The sequence below is a fragment of the Anguilla anguilla genome, chromosome 1 (assembly GCF_013347855.1).
Source record: "Anguilla anguilla isolate fAngAng1 chromosome 1, fAngAng1.pri, whole genome shotgun sequence".
Taxonomy (NCBI): Eukaryota; Metazoa; Chordata; class Actinopteri; order Anguilliformes; family Anguillidae; genus Anguilla; species Anguilla anguilla.
In genome coordinates, this window is record NC_049201.1 from 78,974,453 (window position 1) to 78,999,165 (window position 24,713).

A 24,713-nucleotide genomic window follows, 5' to 3' on the forward strand; every position below is an offset into this window, starting at 1 on the left:
CATGAACAGCGAGTCTGCACACGCACACGCATTCTGTACTGCAAATAAGAGCGTTTGGCACCGACGCTCAACACTGCATTCTTGCATTTAAAAAAAAAAAACGTTCTCACAGAAGCAGCTTTATGAATGAATTGGGGTGTGTCTGCGGGTGGGTAAGGCTGCCTGCATATGTTCAGGATCTTCACAGTTTAAAATCGAAAAGTTTTTAAAAGTTTAAAAGCCCGTGAATGTTGTAGCAGCCTAGGTTTTTTTATTTTCATTTTTTTGGGTGACATTTACTTTGAGGCCTGCCAGTCCTTTCATGCAAATGCCTTGACGTAAAAGAAGCGCGGAGCCCTCCGCTGTCCTGCAGAGCATTGTGGGCCGCGTTTGGGAGTGCGAGAGCGACTCCGCGCGGCGTAATCGGCGTGCCGTACGCTATCGGACAGCCGCACTTCCTTTTCGAATGTATCTGAACAGGAAGCAGGAGCGAGTGAGAGAGGAAAGGCACTGGACGAGAGGAGAAACGTGCGCTTAATTTCTGGAGGATGGAGCGTCGTTGGTGCAAGTTCATTATCACTATTGTGTGTGTGTGTGTGTGTGTGGACCTTACAGTTGCCTCAGAGTTCCATTGCATACTTGCCTTCTGATCCTTGTGCTCGTACTCGAGAAGAAAAGTATTATTTTTATTATTCCTGAGATGGAACAAAGGAGTTGACCTATTTTTTACTAAAAGCAAAATTTAAAAAAATTTAAAAAAACAAAAAGGAGGAAAAAAAAAAAAACTTCACTGCAGATATATCCACAAGCACTAAAGTATTTACGGTTTGCTGTAGAGCCTTTGGAAGGTTTTATGTTTGTTTTTTTTTGTATAGTCTATTCATGTAGCTCCAATCGTACTTGGAGGTTTTGGTGTGCTGTGTGAATTAGCTGATAATGTCCAGGGTTTGGAAAATGGCACACAATATATGAATATATATACAGCATATACTTTACATGCCATCTTAGAAAATGTATTATTTATAATGACCTGTCCACCTTTATATTTAAATAAAGTGCTATGTTCAATCTGCATGTTTTATACTGCTGGAAAGAGTGGAGAAAAGATTGTTAACCTACCTGACAATAAAATTATGTAGCCCTCTGTTTTTGAATCCTTTGTTCTACATTGGCTTTTTATTTTGAATGTGATTTTATGAAATTGTGTATATGAATGTATGTAGTTTTGGAAGAAAAAAAAAATGGTCCAAATTGTTCCTCAGAGTGTGGAGTCCTAACTTGTGTGAAAACGTTATCTACTTTAGCATTTTATTGGTTCATGGAACTACAGAAAATGGAGTACTGGGAAGATGGACCGGTACACACTACACAGCAGATTTGGGTTTTTTTATTGACTCATATAACACAATCACAGAACCAACATGGTTGGGATTAGAGACACATCTTTACACTATGCTCCTATTATGGACACCCCCTCCTCACTGTAGGGGGGGGGGGGGGGTTCTTAATGGCAGGAAGCATGTTTCAGAAACTGAAATTAAATCCATTCTGACACAGGAATGAAACAGTAGAATTATGATTAAAAAAAGAAAACCGCTCAGGAACAGGAATGAAACAGTGGAGCAGAGTTCTGAGACTGGAATGTAAAAGTGAAGCAGAGTTCTGAGACGGGAATGTAAAAGTGGAGCAGAGTTCTGAGACGGGAATGAAACAGTGGAGCAGAGTTCTGAGACGGGAATGAAACAGTGGAGCAGAGTTCTGAGACTGGAATGAAACAGTGAAGCAGAGTTCTGAGACTGGAATGAAACAGTGAAGCAGAGTTCTGAGACTGGAATGTAAACGTGGAGCAGAGTTCTGAGACGGGAATGAAACAGTGGAGCAGACTTCTGGGATGGGAATGAAACAGTGGAGCAGAGTTCTGAGGTGGGAATGAAACAGTGGAGCAGAGTTCTGGGATGGGAATGAAACAGAGAAGCAGAGTTCTGAGACGGGAATGAAACAGTGGAGCAGAGTTCTGGGACGGGAATGAAATGAGTGTAATTCTGGAATGTGTAGGATGAAACGGTGGTGTGTAACACTGAGACAGGGAGCTGAGGTAAGTACACTTAAAAGAGGTTTGGGGGTTTGTGCCACTGCATACTTGTCTTCTGCATCTGTGCAGCAGACTCAACGTGGCAGATACAGTACGGTACGGTCAGCTGCTTCCTCTTAACGTGGTTCACTCCCATAGTGCACTGCGGTTCTCGCGCGAGGGCATTGTGGCGGCACGGCCGCGTTGAGCGGCTGTTCTGGGGATCACCCGGAGGCCCGGTGAGACGCAGGAAGCGCAGGAGTCTCCATGGCGACGGGCCCGACGCTCAGTCCTGCTTGGTCCCCTTCCGCCTGTAGTGCAGCACCACCGCCGTCACCCACCCGTTCAGTATCGCCATGACGATGAACCTCACCAGAACTGTGGGGGGTGGGGGGGTAGGATAGGAACAACCATACACACATTTATCACAGGCATTGCCCAGTCCACACTTAAGCATACTATTTTGGATGATACAGATATGATAGGGGAATAAACATTTATGTGAATGAGTGATGCTGAATATTATATATAGAACCAGGCCACAGGACAACATGAGGTTGGAACAGCAATAAACAAATCAAAATTTGGAGGGGGTGGGGGGTCAGGACGGAGAGAAGAAACACCAACTCACCTTGCATGTCTCCTGTCATCATGACTGTGGTGAAAATCCTGGCTGAATAGGAGTTGTACATCAAAAATTAAGAAAAGGCAAAGTCATGAAAAAAAACTACAGCAAAGCACTGATATGGACAAACATGCTAACACAACTGATTTCATGCTGTAAGTAGCGCAGTGTAGGTAACAGGTGTCATTTCTTTTCTGTGTCATCACGGGCCCCATCCCTGCGTGGGACCTGACCCAGTTTGGAGACCCCAGCTTTAGCCCCCCCCCCCCCCCCCCCCCCCCCCCCAGGGAACAGGACTCACCCAGGCAGGTGTAGGTGGCCATGCCCCAGGACAGGGCGCTGACCTGGCCCGAATCCTTGGCCTGCCACATACACTGCAGCTGAGCGAACTTACTGGCGGCACTGATGAGAGTACACAGGCTCTGCAGGAAACGTTAAAAACAAAACAAAATAAAACAAACGGGACCGTTAATACACCTGCTAAAATAATACATAATAATGCAATTTAGTAACACTTCACAAAATGTACTCTGACTAAATGAGCTAATTGGCTGTACACACCTACACTGGTTCATTGGTTCGATTGGATCACGGTAGAACGTTCCATATAAGGACACTAGAGCAGCCTTCATGCGCTTATCAAGAAATGTTGCTAAAATGTCAGATGGTGAACAGCTGTAGACGTAAACTCTATAATGGCCATTTTGTTTACCGAACGAACAACGTATCCCTTAAAAAGACAACGTTTGTTTCCCCAACACAAGCAGAGCTGTGGGTCACGGTTTCTCGGGCCAGTGAAAACCAAACGCTACTGGAAATGCTCACCATGGCCAGGTCAATGATCCACTTCTGCACGGTGAGAAGCTGCCAGCCGCCTACAAACCTGGTCAGCTGGGTTAAGTCAACAGTGCCGTTATCAAGGTTAGCGTTAGCATTCTGCCTGTGAACACTACTGCTGCAGCCCAAAAACCAGTTTGAAACTCGAGAGAGAAGGGAAGGATTCAGTCCTACATTACACAGCGTGTGTGAATATATGAAATGTGTGAATATATAAAAGTGACTACGGGTAGACTGTTGCTATGGTAATATGAGGTTTTCCACTTAAATCCAATATCTTTCTAATTATTCTTCAAACAAGGTTTAGGCATAAAATGATACTTGATTATCGAGGACCAATGATTATTTTTCATTAAAATCTCTGTGCGAAATGTGGTACTTATTCAATGATGAGAATATGAGTCTAGATATGATGCTGATATGATGGTTATTAATGTTTCACAGGTACTACAGAGACAGATTAGCAGGAGGGAATATCAACTGCATTCTGGGAATGTGTGGACACACATTTGTGGAAACTGGTTAGTGAACAGTCGCCAGTGATTTTTCTTTGTAGGCTTAATGGACAGACCAGTGAGCTAGCCAATCCATTAGCAACACCAATAAAGACAACCTCAAAGCTACATAGCAGAAAACACATGGCTATGTTGTGGGAAAGACGTTGTAGCGCTGACTGGAGTTAGTAACTTCACTAATTAAAAAGCGTACGTACTAATAAACAGGCATCTTGACCTAGTAGTGTCTAGGCGGCTACTAGGAGTAACGAGAAATATAGTTTATCCAATCTGTTATGCAGCATTGTTGGGAGTACCGACGTTTTGCAGAGGAAAGATTAATAAATAAATAAATAAATTCAGATCCAAAGGAAATGTGTGCATCTGCTATTTAAGGTGCATGTTTTTTGGCTCATTATAAAGCAGTATTGTACAAAAGTATGTGATTGGTTACTGTAGATGCTGAGCTGCATATGATTGGTTATTGTAGATGCTGAGCTGCATGTGATTGGTTATTGTAGATGCTGAGCTGCATGTGATTGGTTACTGTAGATTCTGAGCTGCATGTGATTGGTTACGGTAGATGTTGAGCTGCGTGTGATTGGTTACTGTAGATGCTGAGCTTCGTGTGACTGGTTACTGTAGATGCTGAGCTGTATGTGATTGGTTACTCTAGATTCTGAGCTGCATGTGATTGGTTACGGTAGATGCTGAGCTTCGTGTGATTGGTTACGGTAGATGCTGAGCTTCATGTGATTGGTTACTGTAGGTGTTCAGCTGCGTGTGATTGGTAGCTGCTGAGCTGCGCACAGTGAAGGTTCAGGATACACTGCTGCGTACAGCAGGCTCTGCCTCAGGTTTCCGTTGTAGTGGAGGATCATCAGCAGCAGAATGGCATCTGAGACAGAGAACATCTTCAGTTACACGCGCGTACACACACACACACGCACACACACACGCGCACGGCTCGAAGCTTTTGATATCAATATTTTTGAATGACAGGCATTTACTATTTATATATTTTTTTGGAAGAGTCTGTGTAACGATTTCCTGGACCATTTTACTTTTACCCATTTTGTAACTTGAGAATTTCTGCAATTACAGAAACGCAATATACCATGATATTGCAAATATGTGTACTTTTTAGAAAATATAAGGATCAGTATATTTCACAACAATGTACCAACAATACTGCAGTATCTGAAAGTGGCAATAATTCAATGAATCTTATACCTGTCCATCCACAGTGAAGTCTTGCAATATCTTGATGATATATTACATTTTCCCTATATTGTACTTGTGTAAGTACACTGTGAACTGTATGTTGACCTTACCCTGAGCGATCAGAATGGGGTACTCCAGGTAGGTGGGGGGTGGGTAGTCGTAGTACATCTGGTAGGTAATGAACACGATGAACCTGAATGAACACACAGGTGACACTGTAATTCCGTGAGAGCCAGGTGACACGGTAGTTCAGGGCTCACAAACTCAAATCCTGGAGGGCCGCTGTGTCTGCTGGTTTTTTTTTTTGATGTGTTCCTGAACTTGACGCAAGCGCTTAATGCAAGTCACTGATTGGCTGAACAGTCTGCACACCTCCTTTCTGAGGCCTAAACTGGCTGCTGATTGGAAGGAACTGGAGATTGACACCCCAGCTACGGTGCCATGGCAACCAGGTCTGGAGCTGCTAGTGTTACTTCACTCCAGTGTAAGGTCCATTTTAACTCAAAGGGCAGGACCAGCTCATACATGTTCTCCTAGAAAACCAGCCGGTTACTGTTACTGTTCGACACCCACATTCCCATTCCCGTTTGCGTTAGCATTAGCATTCTCCATCTAAGCCTTGCTTAAATAACAAGACATTCCTTCCTCTGTTTAGGGTCCCATTCACGCTTGCTATGGGGGGGGGGGGGGGGGGGCTGAAATTTCTGGACTCGACTGTCCTCTTTGCACACGTTGAATGTTCATACATGTAAACATGCAAGCAGAGGTGAGCAGTGATTTCAGTTTATTCTGAATGACAGGTCACACACAGTACATGGGTGAAAAGCATCACCCAAAAGTCATCATGAGAAAGCACAAGCGCTGAAGTGCCACCAAAACGCGCATTACAGCTGCAGCGATCCACGTAGCAGCAGAGACACAAGTCAGCTGCACAACAATCACATACACACAGAGACACACACATGCATGCAGACACACACAGACGCATACACACAAAAATTTTTCACTGCCGAATGTTATCGAGTCATCAAAAAGCAAGCTGTGTGCCCAAATGGAACCACCAGAGGGCACCGTGGAGTGACAGAACAGGCCTGTGTCGAGTGAAAGAAGCCGCTTGGAGCGCAGCCATAGCCTAAAGCTACATGCACTTGTTAGCAGCCTTGGCTAACACGGACTGGGACTTCTCTCTGTGACGGTGTAGCATAGCCCCGTAGCGGCACCCGACCCGGCGACAGCAAAGCAGCATGGGATGGATCCACACGGCCGCGCGCTTCTCTGCGCGTGCAGACAACGCGCGTGTGCGTTCAGTCACATGACGACACGCCCTCTACCTGCCGGGCCAACCCTCACCTGGCCCAGACTCGGGATCCGGGAAGCTGTGGGGGAGACCGAACCTTTTAGGGGACGGGATTCTCCTGAACAGACCGCGAACGTCCGCTAAACCTTAAATCACGCAGCGCACGCCGCGTGCTGAGGCAGCAACGTCTGCAAGCATCATTCAGAAAACCAGGGCCCATCGCAGCTCACGCACAGCTCAACACACCCACCACTGGTGCTATAATGCTCAGGCCACACTGGTCACCACCCCCCACTGCTTACTATGGTTTTATTTCCAAAACGCCATACAGCACAGAGTCCGATCAAAAATCAAAAGGAGAGCTCCGGTGTACATGATATTTAATATTTATATTTACATATTGATTTTATATTTACATATTGATATTTAACGACCAGGTGCACTCGATCGTGTGTCTTGTAACTACTTTTCTCCACAATCGATAATCCCTATTGGCTTCTCTAAACTGAGGTGGGAAGTCCAGGGGTCAGAAAGTAAGTCCCGCCCTACTATGTGTTTCTCCCACCCGTGAACTCAGCCAGCTGATTTCACAAAGTGGTTCGACTTCCTGGCTGAATAATTGCGCCAATGAACAAATCCAGATGACTGGAACGAAACACTGAGTAGGACTTCTACTCTCTGAACCTGGATTTTCTACCACTGTATCTAAGACAGAACCTGTGTTTCCCCTCCCTCCCCCCTCCCTCCACTACACAGCTTTTCTTTAGAGGGAAAATACACACTTGTGAAATAGGCCTACAAATGTGCACACACACAAAAAAAAACAGGAACAGGTAGCTCTCTGATCTCACTGAAATACTTTGGGAATTATGTAAAAGCTTGTGAGCCAAACAATGTGCAGTTTATGCGCAATGTAGAGATTTACTAGAAAGGAGGACATGTTTCAGTAAGCAATAGGCCTGCTCTGTTCAAAAAAACAAAATCTTGGAAGCACCATATCTCGCTGATCTTGTATCATGCGATAACCACATCCTTGCTTCACTCAGAACAAGTTGATCTTGGCCAGGGAAGCTCAGATCTGGCCCTCAACGCCAATAGTACTTTTGGCTTTAATTTACAAAAAAAACTAGCAGTCGCCTAATATTAGCCTTGAGGGCCAGATTTAGGTATTCCTGATCTTGGCCTACAAGGGTCATGATGTGTTAAGCTAGGGATGCACGAGGGTTGGTACATTTCAGGATTTTGTGACAACTTTTGCTCTTAATTTAATTTGCTCAATCATATTTAATTTGTTCAATCATATCTTGATCTGACATCTGTATAAGCACCAGCTGCAGGCTGCAAGTGCACCCTAAAATGGGACTGTGCTGAAGTACAGGAGTGAACCCGCGTAGTTCATAGAGCAAAACAATTTGATTTGATTAAATTTAGATTTTTCTAAAAACGAAAGCTGGGGCAGGTGGGGGGGGGGGGGGGTGCAATATCAAGTCGTATAGTTACACCGTTTGGAATCTGGCAGGGAGGCGCTACACACACACGTCGTAAAATGAATCAAAGTGTATTAATCATTTCCCTCCGTCTCGAGCAATACACACAACAAAAAACGAACTTTTTGGTTTTTTTTAGTAACATCAACCACAATCAGGAGTTTTATGCAGGTTATCTTGTATTCGTGATAAGCACTGCATTAGCTCTTCAAGGTGCATATCGGTGCAGCCACAATACAGATAACGCCTCGTCTTTAACGACGTAACACAGGCAGCAATCACTTGCAACCGCACTTTCAGAAAGGAAACGGCTGCCTTAAGTCTCCTTGCTACTTCTGGCGGGTAACTACAAAGGAGACCTTTTGCTTCGATCCGTTTGTGTTAAACACACCATACCACGACAGCCGCTTCTCTCGCTGATCGGCAATTCTGTGTCGTTGCATAACTTGGAAAGTTAGGGACTAATTTGACTAGCTGTGACAAGAGACATATTTGGTTGCACGAGTTTTTCCTGCTTCTCCGCGAAGTAATGAAACAGTTTGAAAGTAATGAAACTGCATGAAACAGTTACATTGAAATACCAAAATCTTGTTAAAAATACATCTCATAGAAGGTCAATTTGTCAACCAGGAGGTTTTAGTGCAGCTGCTACTTCTAGGTAAAACTCGGCTTACCCGATTAGCTCTAACAGAAGACTCTTCAGGCTGACGCCCCTGGTCGATTTCGCCTGCATCAGTACGAATATCTGCGGAAACTTGAGCACCATGCACACGAACAGGGTGCTGAAGTTGGCGAAATCAAGCATCATATTGGCGTCCATTGTTGAGCCGTGTAGAGATGGATTTTTATTGCCCGGTCTCTCCTCTCGGAGGTCCTCTATTTATCTTGGCAGCGTTAAGTTACTCCAGCGCATCCGCGTCTAACCGAGCAATGCATTTTTGGGTTTCTCTTCCGCACACATCACCTCGGTAGGTTTTTTACCCTCCGGGCGACCCGTAGTAGAAACTGCACAATTCGCAAGTCTGTACTTGGTTCTCGCTCTGAATGAGACGCTTGTTCAAATGCAGAGCCTTCAGCATAGGGCTAGTTCACGTCGAGCTCCTATATAAAAATACGAGATCAGTGGTTCACAGTTTGTTACGCATTTTTAAACGTAAAGACATATATCCAATGTAATGGCTCTTTTCAGACCTCCTGGCTTATAGCTAAATTCCGTAATAATAATAATATTTTTTTTTTTTATTCACACAAAGTAAGTGATAAAACAAAAGTATATAAAAGCAAACCTAGCAGGGATTGTGCAGGAGAGGTAAGAAACCCCAAAGGGCTTATAGTAAAAAACCCCCTTCTAGGATTTACAATTTATCGTAATACTATGGATTTTTTCCCTTAACATAATGAGATTTTAAAAAAAGAAGAAAAGAAAAAACAAATTATTATTATTATTATTATTAATAATAATAATAATAATAATAATAATAATATATGTAATTACGATTGTTATTATGATGATGGTTATTATTATTATTATTTACAGTAACAGCAAAAATAATAATCATCATCATCATCACCACCAGTGAGGGTGGCAGTGCAGTAAACTTCATTTTAAACTTTATTTTACCAAATGAGTCTCACATCTCTTTACATCTCTTTTGCAATAGAGATCTGGCAAAGAAAAGCAGCACAAACATCTTCAGACAAATGACAACATAAGACACCAAAATATGACAATAGCGTCAATTTAAACATTTGTTAAGCTTCAAATTCAAACACTGAACAGTGGAGAGAAATTTGAATTAGGAAATAAAAGATATAGGTAATTAAGGAGTCGGGTTAGAAATGTAGCTGCAGATTTTGATTCCCAAATTGGGGTTCTGTGTCGTATACCTAAGGTACAGAACCCAACGTGCTCCCCTAATTGTGCAGTAAACAGGAATTGGGCATAAAAACAACTCCGTAATTTTCTCTGAACAGGAGGGCCTTCTGAAATGATATGGCCACACAAACACGTCCTTCAATCTGCTTTAGTGCATAGTTCTTGTAGAGACAGCATTTGCCGCACACACACACATGCACACATACACACATATATACCGTATGGATAATATTCATTCAGTATGCTACAGGAGTATAAATATTTCAAAAAATCACGATGCTATCTTTTAAAAATGTCTAAGGATTCAACTATTGTTCAGAAAAATAAATCTGTGCCGTACGAGAATAGATTCAGTAATTACATCAGAGGGAAATAAAAGAACAAGAACAAAAACAACTGACAAATAAAAACTAACTGGTGTCGTGACGGGAAGCAGTCAGGTTTGTGTGTGTGGTTTTTGTTTTTTTTGGTAAAGGATGGTTTGACACGGTGGAGCCCCCCCCCCCTCTCGCCCCTTCCCAAACCGGGACCGCCCCGTTCTCTTCCGCCTCGTTTCCCGGACGCCCCGCTCTGGCGGGCGTACGCCGCGATTTGGGCAGTGCGGGAGCGTGTGCCTCCACGGGCAAAACAGCCAATTAGGCCCGGCGGCCGAGGCTCCAGGAAGTCACGGGTCCGGCGTCGTCAGGGGCCGTTTCCAGGAAGCGGGTCTCCGACCAAATGGATATAAGCCCCGAAGGGTAGAGAGCATCTGCAGGTATCCGACTGCCATCTGTCTCACACACCTGCGCTGAGATACATAGCCTGAGCTGAGATACACACCTGCACTGAGATACACACATGTACTAAGATACACACCTGCACTGAGATACATAGCCTGAGCTCAGATACACACCTGCACTGAGATACACACCTGCACTGAGATACATAACTGCACTGAGATACACACCTGCACTGAGATACACAGCTGCACTGAGATACACACCTGCACTGAGATACATAACTGCACTGAGATACACACCTGCACTGAGATACACACCTGCACTGAGATACACACCTGCACTGAGATACACAACTGTACTAAGATACACACCTGTACTGAGATACACACCTGTACTGAGATACACAGCTGTACTAAGATACACAACTGTACTGAGATACACACCTACACTGAGATACACACCTGTACTAAGATACACAGCTGTACTAAGATACACAACTGTACTGAGATACACACCTACACTGAGATACACACATGCACTGAGATACACAGCTGTACTGAGATACACACATGCACTGAGATACACACCTACACTGAGATACACACCTGCACTGAGATACACACCTACACTGAGATACACACATGCAGGAAACCTCTCCAGCATCCTGATGACACCCTGACGACTTTTCTCTCACACACACTCACACGCTCCAGCACTTGGACGTACACACCGTAGCACACCTGTACCGATCCCTCGTCTGCAGGTACAGACAGGTGCTCTCAGGCCCCATGTCCACCCAGCTGCCGACAGACCTGCCCAGGCTCCTGCTCGCAGCGACATGCGTCGCAGCTCTGGCGACGGGGCTGCTGTTGAACTGCGCAGTCCTGGCTGCGCCGACGCGTCCGGGCCGTCCCGGCGACGCCCTCCTGCGCAGCCTGGCTCTGTCGGACGGCCTGCTGCTGCTGGCCCTGTCCCTGCGCCTGCCCGGCCTGCTGCTGCGGGACCCCTGGGCGCTGGGACATGCCCTGTGCGGGGCCTACCTGTACCTGGCCTACCTGGCGCACCTGAGCGCCAGTCTTGCCCTCGTCGCTCTCAGCCTCCACCGGGGGCTGCTTCTGCTGCGGCCGGGGTGGGGGCAGCGGGGGAGTCCCAGGACCTGGGGGGCACTTTGCTGCCTAATCTGGTGAGTGGGGTTCCCCAATATTTGTTATTTACCAACATTAACACGAATAACCTCCTGAGACCCGGAAGAAAAAAAATGATTAAGTGTCTTAATTTTTTTTGACATAGTACAAGTGAGTTAGTGGAGTACTGGGAGTGAATCATCTCTTGCTGTTTAATATCTTTGTGCGCAGCTCGATTGCACTGTTTGCTACCTCTGTTAAAGCCACAACTGTGCAGCGAAAGCCTAACGGAAATGACCTATTTTAAAAGCGTGTTTGTTTTCTTTCCGCAGGTTAACGTCGCTGCTGTTTGCCGCTCCTGCCGGCCTCCTGGCCAGGGCAAAGCCAGAGCCGCCAACCGCTTCAGACCCGGTCCTTTCCCAAGTCTCCGGAGCCGATTCTGCACCGGTGCTGCTGCGTTCGGCGACAGAATCCGGGCCCGCTTTTGAGCCCCCAGCAGAGGGCGCTACAGGTGCCGAGCTGACACCCGGGGCCTCGTCAGCGTCTGCGCCCGTCTCCATGTCCCCGCCCCAAAGTCTGTTCGGCGCAGGGCCTCAGGAGTCCTCAGGTGTCTCCATGTCACCCAGCGACTACCCCGCGACGCCACCGGGGTCAAATTCGGGGCTGGTTCCAGCGACAGAGCCGACCCCGCTGCCGGCGTCGGTGGGCGCGGTGTGGGCGGAGCCACAGTGCGGCCCGGCGTTCCCGGCCTGGGCCCGGCGCTGGGCCGCGGCGTGGAAGTGGGGCGCGGTCTCGGCCGGCTACCTCCTCCCCCTGGCCACCATGCTGGCCTGCTACTGCCCCCTGCTGGCCAGGCTGTGCAGCGCGGGTCGCCGGTTCCCGGGGCGAGGCCCGGCGGCCAGGTCCTCCGCCGTCCGCGTCCTGGGCTGCGTGGGCGCGTTCCTGCTCTGCTGGACCCCCGCGTACGCGCTGGTGCTGTCGGACCCGCGGCCCGGCGCCGCGGCAGGTTCGGCTGGGCCAGCCTTCCTGGGCCTCGGGGCCCTCAGCGCCGGGGTCAACCCCCTGCTCTACTCCCTCCTGGACTGGGGGGCGCGTTGCCGCGGCAACCCCTGCCCTTCCGCGACCCTCCGGGGCCCCGCAGAGCAGGTGTCCGCGGTGTGACGATCGACATTTTCGGAAGGCGGCCGCCTTGCAGTCATACCTACCTGCCTGCTGCGCATATACCTGTAGTGGCCCGTTTTCCCTCCCTAATTTGGAACATCCGTCTATTTGAAACCGCAGTTGCGTTCATGCATAGACCCTACCGCTGATTGGGGGAAGTGTAGACATTTGTGGGTTCTCCTCCACGGTGTCGCCAGCTGCTTCTTTTCACACCGCAGCCCACAGCTCAGCTCAGCTCACACAGAACTGAGGCGGAGGAAGACCTTTTCGTGTGCGTCGTTGTTATGCAGTCCACGGGCACCTGACGTGCGATGAAATGCGGACCCGCTAACTGACCGAACCCTCCCGTACCCTGGACAAATACAATCGCCCATTGTGCTTCACCCTGTGGAGCTACCGGCCACAGACGACGCTGGCACTGTCCGGGTTCGATCCGAGACTGTGGGACTCATCCACGCCCCAGAGCGTGGTGTCTCAGTCGAATGAGTCACCCAGTAGAAAGCACTTTTTTGTTTACAAAGATGAAAAGTCATTGAAGAAAGACCCTGAGACATTTTCAAAATCGTTTTTTGTCAAAAATACATCAATGCCTTTCCTAAAAAACAAATCAATGACTAAAAGAAAAAATTGGACGCGCTTCACAACAATCTTCACAGAGCCGAACACCGCAAGTAGCTTGGCACCGCACAATTTTGTGTCGTCTGGCTCTGTGAATTACGAAAATGTATAAACTGCATCTAAAAAAAAAATGATAAGACGGAAACCCTACAGAAAGACCAGATGCTTGCAGGATTTAAATGGCAGCCTGGCAAGTCACTCTCCAGAGTCCTTTTTTATCACACTCTCACAGGATTTGAGCTTTCGTGTTGCTCCAGATTTTCACTCAGTCCCTCACTTTGTAAACACTGCTTGGTGGAAGAAAAATCTTTATTCATCTTTTTTTTTTTAATAAAGAGTTGAAAGCACTCCTGTAGATCCTTAGCCTTGCGAGCCAGTCTGTTTTTTCTTGATAATTTAATGTTACTGTTACAAAAATGTGATTTGAAAGAATTTTGTTCTGAATATTTGTTCTGATTACGTTTTCATGTCGCTGAATTTTTTTCTGGTGTGTACAGCTTTTAAGTATTCAAAATAATAAATGTGCTTGATTTGAGACAAATAACAAACCATGCAATGTGCACATCGAGGAGAATCTAACACGTGTTGGCTCAAACTGTTTGTGTATGTTTGTGGGCGTTTCACATACTGAACATTAACAGTGACTTATACAAAAGTTTGCATCTTTATTAATGGAAGAAACTTAGCTGATTCACAGCTGCAAACACACCAGCCTACGGAAGCAGCAGAGGGACAAACTTTGTAGGACAGCTTTTGGCACAAAGTCCTCTATCTGTGCACCTATGGAAGAGGACGATTCAGACCTTCTCTCTTGGAAAGTGGAGAACCCTCCACTTCTTGTCCAAGTCAAAGATATATTCATTTGGACAATGGCTAAGTCAGACATTGAAAAAAAAAAAGTTTTGTAAAGCTGTTATTTAACTGAAATATTAACAACCTACTGAAATAGTGCAGTTAAAAGAAAATATTGGCAGATTATTGTAAAAAGACATTTTAAAAAGAACAGTCATGTTTCATGTTGATTTTCAAAGCACACTGTCTAAAATCCATTACATTCACGTATCATCTGTTTTCTCACTAAAATCTTATCACGTCACTTACCAAACAAACCAGGAAGAAGACGCATATAACCTGAAAGGAAGACTCTAAATTCGGAGGTAAAATGGTGTTAGGTTGCTATCGCCCCCTAGAGGACTGGGGTAGACATTGAAAGACGAGTGTTAGCGAGTTCTGGGCAGACGGCCCAGTCCACTAAATCTTCTGCCCTGGAGAACTTTTACCTGTGAACTTCATTCAAGGAGCATGTGACACTCGACCAATCAAACACGAGTATCCGAGTGTGTATACCTTCATTTGACTGGTGGAGCATCAGATGCTCCTGAGTTCAGTTCACAAGTGACATTCGAGAGAACTGCACTCCGGCCCTGGCCATACAGTCTATGGTCCTGGCCTGGTGTGGCCTGGTGTGGCCTGGCTCTAGCAGGGCTGCATTTCCGGGCTGGGTTTGGTCTTGCGGTGGCCCGCGGAGTTGAGCAGGAGCAGGTTGTCCATTCGGATCAGCGCCTGGCCCAGGTCCGTGCACATCCGGCTGCCCAGCGCCTGGCTGGTAGTGTTAGGGACGCTGTCCGAAAACACGGGTACATAGCTGGGGAGGGGGGTCTCTGTTCGAGGGCGCCCCTGGGGACAACAGGGGGGAGGGGGGGGACAGGGGGTGGGACAGGGGGTCAAAATTACACAAAGTTCACTGAACATTACTGTACCGGACGTTCTTATCCAGAGAAAAGCGCACGACTTTAACTCTATTTTTTTATTTTTTTTTATTTTTACATGGTATCAATTTATGCAGCTGGATATATGCTGAAGCAATTCAGGTTCAGTACCTTGCTCAAGGGTCTATAATGTAATATTTAGCAGGTAAACGCTATTATATACCTAACTGACACTGTAGACATTACACAGTGCAGATTTAATCTGTCCGCAATGTGCTTTGTGCTCAAACTTGAATAAAGTTGTTAATATCACAATGTGAGTCGGGAGGTCTCTGGAATAAACAAGATTACTGTGTGAAAAATGTAAAAAAAAAATAGGACCAATTTAAATTCAACAACTATAAAACGGTTTTATGGGTGACCCTAACTACTTACAGTCGTGGTCTTACTTACTCCACAAAACATTTTGAAAATAGGAGTTAGTGTCAAGAGTGTTGGATGAGTGTAATTACTGCAGGCACTGTGTGCGTGTCCGTTGTGTGTGTGTGCATGCACGCAGGCATGTGTGCATGTGTGTGCCTGAGTGCCTGTGTGTGCGTTTGCTCACCATGCGCACACATTAAAAACATCTTACCAGCTGGTCATAATTTGTGAGGAAACCCCAGTTCTTTTGCCTGTGGATTCAAAGAAAAAAAGCAACGAAGTGAGCAGAAGGTTGACAGTTCCACCGTGATCCGATATTAGAAATAGTTTCTATCGATTTTCTGCATTGGTCCTGCATTTATTTTGTTGTTAACACGGTAAGTAATACAATATTGATTGTAAAAAAAAAATTTTTTAAATTAAGTATGGAATTATATTATAATTATATTTTAATATGGAGAATTTTCAACTAAAATAATGGATAAAAACATTGTTTTGTGTTAATTATTCAAGAATATGAATAGATGAAAAGTTTGTTCGCAGCCTTCACAATACACTTTTATCCACACAGGTAGACGATACCGTCCTGGGGTCATCGTATCGAATAACGATCGAGGGATTAGTGCCACCGGTAACGATGAGACACAGTAGCTGGTACAGCTCTCTACCTCTCAGAAACAAACATTTAAATTCTACTTCATGATCGAAAAAAGAATTAGCGTATCACCGTAAATAATGTGGTTGCATTTTATATTTGTATTACACATGCACATACGCACAACAAGTTACATCACAACAAGTCTTGTCACTAGTGGATTAAATGTTAAAACATCCTTACCACTGCTTGACTCCTGCCCACTCTGTCTGAATGTACTCCCTCCACACTTGATCCTGTTTGACTGGGTCTCTCGTGTCTGGATCCGGCGCGGGTGCTGGGCCGCCCCCGGTGCTCCGCGTCCTGCCCGGCTGCTGCCTGCACACCGAGGCGGAGGAATGGGATGTCAGGGCGACCGCCGATCTATCCGGTATGCGATAACCCGCCGACGTAGTCCGCCTGAAGCTCGACTTACTGTTGGCCATCTCTAAACTCCACAAACAGTCCAGGTTCTCAAGTCGATACAACACGGGGCTGTTGTTAACTATAATGCGAGTTAAAAAATAAAAAAATTATTGTATGATACAAGATACGTCCAGAGTAGTCCAAAGGGGTGGAATTTAGATTTACTGGAGCCTTGTTATTCTGATAATAAACTTTCTAAGAAGGCTGGTAATCCTTTCTGTGGCTGAGAGTGAGGTCGAGCTGCCAATCACTACCGGGGTACTGCTTCAACGGGCGCCAGAGGCTGTTGTTTACTTGGACCGTCGCCCCTGGAAACAGGCCGGCAATTCACGGATATTCATTACCCCCTCATTGGTTTACTTGGTTGTGCGGGACATCCAGCATGGCACAGATTCTCGGGCGGATAAAATCCTGCGTAAGAATCCGGAATTTCTTCCTTTGTTAAAAATAATTCCTTTATTTATACAGGGCGTATACTTGAGACCGAGGTCTCTTTCACAAGTGTGCCCGAGTATAGCAGGGAAAATAACAAAACACAATAACAAACAGCAATAAAACTACAAAAATAAAAATAAGAAGAAATAATACAAGAAGAAATGTAATATATATATAAATGTATGTATTAATATATATATGTATCCTACAGCCTATATATCTGGATCACTGCACTCAGGCCAGAAAGGCCGAAATGCTAGTGAACATTTTACGTTTTTAACGCATGCAATTAATATTATTCTCAATTTTCCAATCCAGTGTTTCGCCAATATTTTTGCAGTTACAGAGAAGGGCGCATTAGCAAGGGTACTGCGTTAAGTTCTGGACTGATTCAAGTAAAACACTCAGTTGAGGACAAATGCCGATGTCTCCCCATATATTATTGTAGAGCTGAAGTCGGATGAGGGGACTGTTTTCTGGAAGACAGGGACTGTGAAATTGGCACGACAGCTTCAACTCCCCTCGAGGCGCTTCTCACTCTAGCGCGTGAAGTGCAACGACGGGCCTGACGAACGCGCGTGAAGTCTGGAAACACTGTCTCGCGAACACCACCGAGCACATCCCTCTTTCTCTAAATACTTTGAGCGGCCGCTCTTCTACACCATGTACGTCCAACATTTATCTTCTTTTATTGGTCCCAAAACAAAACGCCTGGCACGGCCTCCACTTTGCAATAATAATACCCCATGCAGCGGTGCCCTTGTAAAACAGACACCTGAGCGTACGGCAGGTGACACATGACGTTATTCCTCAGGTGTCTCGTGCTGGCTGTGAGGCAACAGAATGTTCCTTGAGGATTAATCTCTCCTGCCTTAGATACGTACACAACGCAACGGCCAAAAAGAAAAAGCTTTGTCACGTGACCCACGTCTGCACCATGTGTAAAGCCTACAGGAGAAATCCATTCGAATGAGACCGGCGAGATATTATAAACGAATCGTGTTAATGCGATCTGCAGGGTACGTCTCGTCTAATGTACATTTCCTGATTGGTTTATATATTAGAGCAATCAGAGTCGGTGTCGTACTGTACATTCCGTTAAAAAATCAGAGTCCATCCTCTACGAGTGTAGGAACTTTCCCCCCCACCCCCATACACACACACACACGCCCACACACTTACATCTTCTGCCCCAAAATTAGGATGTTTTCTATCTGTCATTTGTACAGGCGTGTCCTCTGTTCCTTTTTTTCACCACAAAACTAATGTTTTTTCTGCTTTTCCTATAATTAATACAGCACACAGACAAAGCCCTTAGCTCATCGACGGAAAAATAATCCTCGTGTGTGCTTCCGTTGAGAAAGCGAGGGACGTGACAGTAAACAGTAAACTCAATGGTATTTGACGTGTTAATGCTTTTCTGCATTTACAGCGTTGCGACCAATCATGTTCACCATTTTATGATAGCGCATCAGGTCGCACTATCAACTAAGAGACGCGCGGCACACTAAACTCAAGTCCGGTAGATGGCGCCAGATTCCTTCGAAGTTTCAGTCGACGCGCCTTGTCGTAGCTTCCACATTTAGCACAGACCGACCGTAATCTTAGACACCTGACACCAACACTTGGCGCGGCTGTAGAAAATGCGTGATGTTATTTTTATTGAATTTCTGTAAGATTTACTTTGAGCAATGCCAAGTTCTGTTTTCAGCGCAGGGTGTGTATATCTCCTTTAAAAAAACGGAAAAGGTTTAAAGGAACTGAATGGAGGAAACAACACACGAAAGGGTACAGAGGGAGGTGACTAACTCAGAGGTGACTGTATGACAAGCCAAAGACGGTGATACTGGGTGGGGACCAAAGAGTGAAGGAGGGAAGGGTGGACAGAGGAGAGTAAAGAAAGGTGGAATGTACTAGTAAAAAGTATGAGGGATGGAGGGAAAGCGTGAATGGTGAGGGAAGAGGCAAAAGAGGGGAATTAAGGTGAGTGAGTGAGTGAGTTAGTGAGTGAGTGAGAGGAGGGTGGGAAGTAGTTTGTGAGAGTAGTTTGTGTGAGTTACTGAGTGAGTTTGTGAGGTAGTGAGTTACTGAGTGAAAAAGTCATCAGATAGTATATTGCTGAGTTACTGAGTTGGTGAGTTACTGAGTTAGTGAGTTAGTGAGTCAGAGGGGGAAGTGAACAGTGCAATAGCTGAGACATTGAATATAGTAAACCAATGAGTGTTTTCATAATGAATTTGTTGCAACCCCATCAGTATTTGAGAGGAATGGTCTGGTCTGCAATTCCAAATTCAGTCTAGTGCATGGATACTCAAATCTGGCCCTTGAATCCAAGTACAGTTCTAGTTTTTCCTTTCTTTATTTTTTTCCCAAAGTAAGTAACTGAACGATTAGTGCCACTAATTGGCCAGACTGCCTTCATAGCTGACTCCCAGGTAGAAAAACCAGCATTTCTCAGGACTCTCTGTGATTTTGAGAAAGAGGGGTTCTAGTGCCTACCCTCCAGCAGCCATCTGCCCTTCAGCAGGGGTGCGAAATACAGGTCCAGAAAGTTAAAGTCCTCCCCGGGTATTTCTGTTACAGTCGCCTGGATTTGCTAATGAGCACAGTTCTTCAGCCGGCTAATTAGCCGGCCGAGTTCATGGGTGGACAAAACACATGGCAGGACTGTTACTTTCTGAGCCCTTGGACTTTCCACCTCTGCCCTCAAGCAGTAGGCCATAGCCCTCGTTCACAACACGAGCTCTTACAGAACCGCTACGCTCAGTTCTGAGAAAGTAAAAAAAAAAAACACAGCCAATCCTCTCCATATAAATATGATTGACAGCACTCCCCAGGCCAGGAGCTCCCAAGCATTCCCCATCATCACACTGTACTACCAGCGCATACGTTTTCCATCAGACGCCAGTTTCCAAAATGCTGCCAAATGTGCGCACGGCATGTTAAAATACGAAGAGCAAATGTTTTAACATGCGGCGGAAAACACATCTGAGTATACACACTTCAGCTTGCACTGTGTGTGTGACTAACTGCACTGTTTCATTTGGCTGGCGTTAGCGCTTATGGAATGTGTATTATATGCAGAAAGTTATATGTATATATATATATATATATATCTATATATATCAAAGCATCTTGTGATGAATCACAGCCCTTTTATAGCCCAGCAGTATGTCCTGACTCACAGTTTGGGAACTCCGGTTCTAGACAGTCGGCATGGCGACCCAGCCCCAGCAGCCATGAAAGGCCTGTGCCGGTATATGGTTCTTTTCGGTTAACGAGTTCGGTGCACTCGGCGAAAAAAAAAAAAAATTAACACCTCACCACTCACCTGCTGTCCCCTCCCTGCCCCGGGCTGAAGTAGGAGAAGGACAGAGCCATGACCGGTCGGGCCGTCCCGAAATTCACCCGCTGTCCGGACGTCTGATACGAAGAGTGGGAAAAACCCAAAAGAGAGAGAGAGCGAGAGAGAGAGAGAGAGAGAGAGAGAGAGTTATAGCATTCCACATTGAATCCAGGCATGGGGGGGGGGGGGGGTGGTATGGAGGGAGAGACAGACAGAGAGAGAGAGAGAGAGAGAAAGGGAGAAGGGGGCGGAACCACATGGTTGTTGACTAAGGACCTCGGCAACTGAATCTCGCCTCCATGGCAACGCTGACGAGCATATTTATGGCTGTTCCCCCACTAATGAATAGCAGGAGTCACACCAGTCCCTGCGAAACAGTAATACATATTTAAATATTTATTCACAGAAAAGGAGACGTGAAAAAGTGAAAAATATGGGAGAAAGCATTATGGATTTGATGTCATCGGGCCGTGTTAAAACAAATCCATAAATTATTTCCAATGTCATGCATATCTTTTTGGGCATATTTCATAACATACATTTTAAAACAATATTCCGTCGTATATGCTCAAGTTCACACACAAATACTGCATAATGGTACGATATATTTTTTCATGACAGTTTTCATAACATACATTATTTTCGGAGAGTAACTGGATAGTATGGTAACCAAAACTAACTGGCCAAACTATATCATAATGTGACCTTCCCTATAAGAGATTTTTTGTAAGGGTTCTCTAGGCCCTGATTTCGAAAAAAAAAAAAAAAAAATCATGATCAAGTCTGTGGCGGTATTCACACCATCACACCACCACTGCAGAGCTTTACCTTCATCGGTAACCTTTTTGGGGTTTTATACCGCGTTCATAAGGGGAAACCACATCGCGTCGGTGTAAAATTACTTTTGTGACAAGGGAGTTAAAACACAACAGACCCGAGAGTGATTGTGTTTACTTCCCAGACTGGTTTTCTATTAAAATCTGAGACCTTGAGTTCTCACGCCCGGGCTATCAAATTTCTCTCGTTCTTTCGGGGTCAGATTGAGTCAGTGAGCAGAACTCCCCGCGCGGAAATTCCAAGGTCGAAGAAGAACATACTTAAATGTGAACTCGGGTAGGATGCTTTCGGTACTTTCAAGCTCAGCGCACCGCGGACACTGCGGAGGCGCCTCGGTGTGGTGCGTAAGGACGCGTGCCGTTTGCGGTGCAGTCGCGTTCTGCAGTTGTGTAATGCCTTTGGTGCTCGCGGCGCGCGCGCGCCGCCGCTGCCTGAAATATTGATGGACCCTGCAATCTGGCGTCCGTTGCTAAAACCATAACGGGGAAAGTGCGGTTGGGTGAAGGAGGGCGTACGCTGGACACATCAAACAGCCCACTCGAGCCTAGATTGATTCCAGTCTTCTGCGCATTTCTGTAGACAATTTTTACCACCCATCGCGTGCAATAAAACGGACCCCTGTTCAATTTCTGGCCATCTTCTCATGAATAGTTCCTCTTGGTGGCTGTGTAATTATATCGTGGCCATCTGGCGAATGAACGAATGAAAATGCGCATAAATAATAAATTAACACATGGCGTACATGATACATGGACAAATAATAATAAATAAAGTTGGGTAAAGAACATCAAAATCAATGAATTGATGATAGTAACATAAAGCCAGTTGCTTCCATGCGCATGACTCGTTCAGGCGCTCTGTAATATGTGCATATTTGTAATATGTGCATGTCTTTCCGTGGTATCAATTGTTTTAAAATCGTAGACAATTTCCACAACAGACGCCTGTGTGTTCCGTTTAAAGAACAGAAGTAATAAAATGCACGGTAATGGTCATTTTAATCGATTACTGGCAATGATTATCGTCAGCTGGGCTTGTGAAACCGTGGGCCAGAACAGTTCTGGCAAAAATTTCTGGCGCGCAAGAAGCGGACACATCGCCCGCTTGGTGCTGGCAGGACCAAAACATTCGTTCTCATCAACACCCGCCAAGATCCGCAATGTTCATGCATGATTTATGTTATCGAAGCTCTGCTTACACACGCTGAATTTCAACGTTAATTAAAGGAAACTCGTCAACACTCAAAGGAACACATTATGAATTGGGGATAAGGAACACACCACGTGTCGTAGCCTTTACAGACGTGGTGGTCCGTTTCAATTTAGTCCATTCGATGAATAAATGTAAAGTCAGTGAATCAATTGAAACAGTATCATGTTTCAATTGTTTTTTTTTTATTTTTAAGTTCAACAAATTTTAACATTTTTGCTGAAATGAATAAATTTACACTGAATGGATCTCAACCCTGCTGAGACTAGACTCTCCCAGATCAGTTACAGCATGTGTTCATACAAGCACCTTTACCCCCCGAAACCCAACGTTACCATCCGCATAGAAACACGAAGGCTGCTCTGGCAGGCTGATCCTAGCTACTGGCAGAGAGGGGCTGTTTGCATCAGCCTGTTCAGTATTTCACACTGGTGTACTTGTGAAGAGCAGAGCTCTGTACGGTGGCTGCCTGTTGAAAGCTAGACATTCCCTTACAATAGCAGTTCAGTTTTCTCAGCATTCGTGAGTGGCAGGTAGCCTGTCAAAAAAGAAAAACACCATTACAACAGTGAACTGTGAATCGGTCTTCCCTGGTCTGACCTGTTGAGCTCCGTAAAATCTGAGTTTTTAAATTTTATTTATTTATTTTTTATTTTTACTGCCTGGAGAAACAAGGATATGCTCAGGCAGCAAGCAACAGTGAGTCTCTCTCTCTCTCTCTCTCTCTCTCTCTCTCTCTCTCTCTCTCTCTCTATCACTCTCTCTCAGATCAGCCTCTCTCGCACAGACACCGTGCAAGCATGTTCACTCACACACGCTCGCGTGCACACCCACTGACACACCCTCTGACACACACACACACAAACACACACAACGTGCACTCATACATACATACACGCATATACACACATGCACACACAAACACTTGTGCACTCACACACTCCTTCACATGCATGCACACACACTCACACACACATGCACACACACACACACACACAAACACTCACAGATTCACGCACACGCACACACAAACACTCACAGATTCACACATACACACGCACACGCACACACACAAACACTCACAGATTCACACACGCACACGCACACACACACACACAAACACTCACAGATTCACACACGCACACGCACACGCACACACACAAACACTCACAGATTCACACACGCACACGCACACACACACACACAAACACTCACAGATTCACACACACACACGCACACACACACACACAAACACTCACAGATTCACACACACAAACACTCACAGATTCACACACACACACACACGCACACACGCATTCACAGACTGATTGATTTTTGCGGGCTGGAACCCGCTCAGCACATTGAAAGCGTCGGTCAGAGGTTGCAGGATTCATTCATGCACACCCACGCATCCGTCGAATGCAGCTCTGCCGTCGGGGAAAGTGAGACCCGTTTCTCCGCTTAATTTCATACGTACCGAGCACTCAAACCCTCAAACCCACTAGCAGGCTGCTGAAATGGGGAGGGGAGGGGGGGGGGGGGGGGGGGGGGGGGGGGGGGGGGGGGGGGGGGGGGGGGAGGCAAGCTCACAGCACACAGATTCCCCTGGGGATGAATGAGAATAGTCACTGAGATACTGTGATGTTTTGCATTGGCGGGGGGGTGGGGGTAGAGGGTGGTAATGGCTGGACCTGAGAAAAGGGGATAAATGCAGGTGACCCCGCCACCTCTCTCTCCTGCATCACAGCCAGCGGAGGAGAGAGGCTGCTCTCTGCGGTGGCTTTTGAGCCTGGAGCTCAGAGCTGGGGAGGGGGGGGGGGGGGGGGGGGGGGGGCTCTGGGTCTGGTGCAGTGGCTCCTTTGCACTGTGTGTGCATGCTAGGCACACATACTGTACAGAGAGACACACACACACACACACACACACGCACACATACATACACAGACAAACACGCACACGCACACATATACGCACACATACATACACAGACACTCACAGACACATTTACACACACATACACACACACACACATAATACACTCACTCACACATACACAGACCCGTACACATACACACACACACACACACGCATACTCACACACACACAGATACAGAAACACACACATACACACAGATACAGAATCACACACACACACACAGACAAGCAGAGACAGGCAATGATA

General features: G+C 46.0%; 2 protein-coding genes across 3 annotated transcripts; both read right to left on the reverse strand.

Moving 5' to 3' along the window:
• Positions 1–1,350: 1,350 nt before the first annotated feature.
• Positions 1,351–8,986, reverse strand: slc66a3 (solute carrier family 66 member 3). Its single transcript, XM_035415192.1, has 7 exons — positions 8,689–8,986; positions 5,341–5,423; positions 4,835–4,904; positions 3,501–3,558; positions 2,977–3,097; positions 2,682–2,723; positions 1,351–2,428 (listed from the first exon to the last, which is right to left on the reverse strand). The coding sequence occupies exons 1-7, from the start codon at positions 8,832–8,834 to the stop codon at positions 2,337–2,339; spliced, it is 612 nt and encodes a 203-aa protein (XP_035271083.1). The 5' UTR covers positions 8,835–8,986; the 3' UTR covers positions 1,351–2,336.
• Positions 8,987–14,157: 5,171 nt separating this feature from the next.
• c1h2orf50 (chromosome 1 C2orf50 homolog) lies at positions 14,158–20,625 on the reverse strand. Of its 2 annotated transcripts, XM_035406869.1 has the most exons (4): positions 20,471–20,625; positions 16,483–16,617; positions 15,856–15,895; positions 14,158–15,189 (listed from the first exon to the last, which is right to left on the reverse strand). In XM_035406869.1, exons 1-4 carry the CDS (start codon positions 20,518–20,520, stop codon positions 14,989–14,991), a joined length of 426 nt encoding a protein of 141 aa, XP_035262760.1. In that variant the 5' UTR covers positions 20,521–20,625; the 3' UTR covers positions 14,158–14,988. The 2 variants fall into 2 exon arrangements, with proteins under 2 accessions (XP_035262760.1, XP_035262768.1); XM_035406877.1 differs by lacking the exon at positions 20,471–20,625 and having other exon boundaries at positions 16,483–17,229.
• Positions 20,626–24,713: the final 4,088 nt, after the last annotated feature.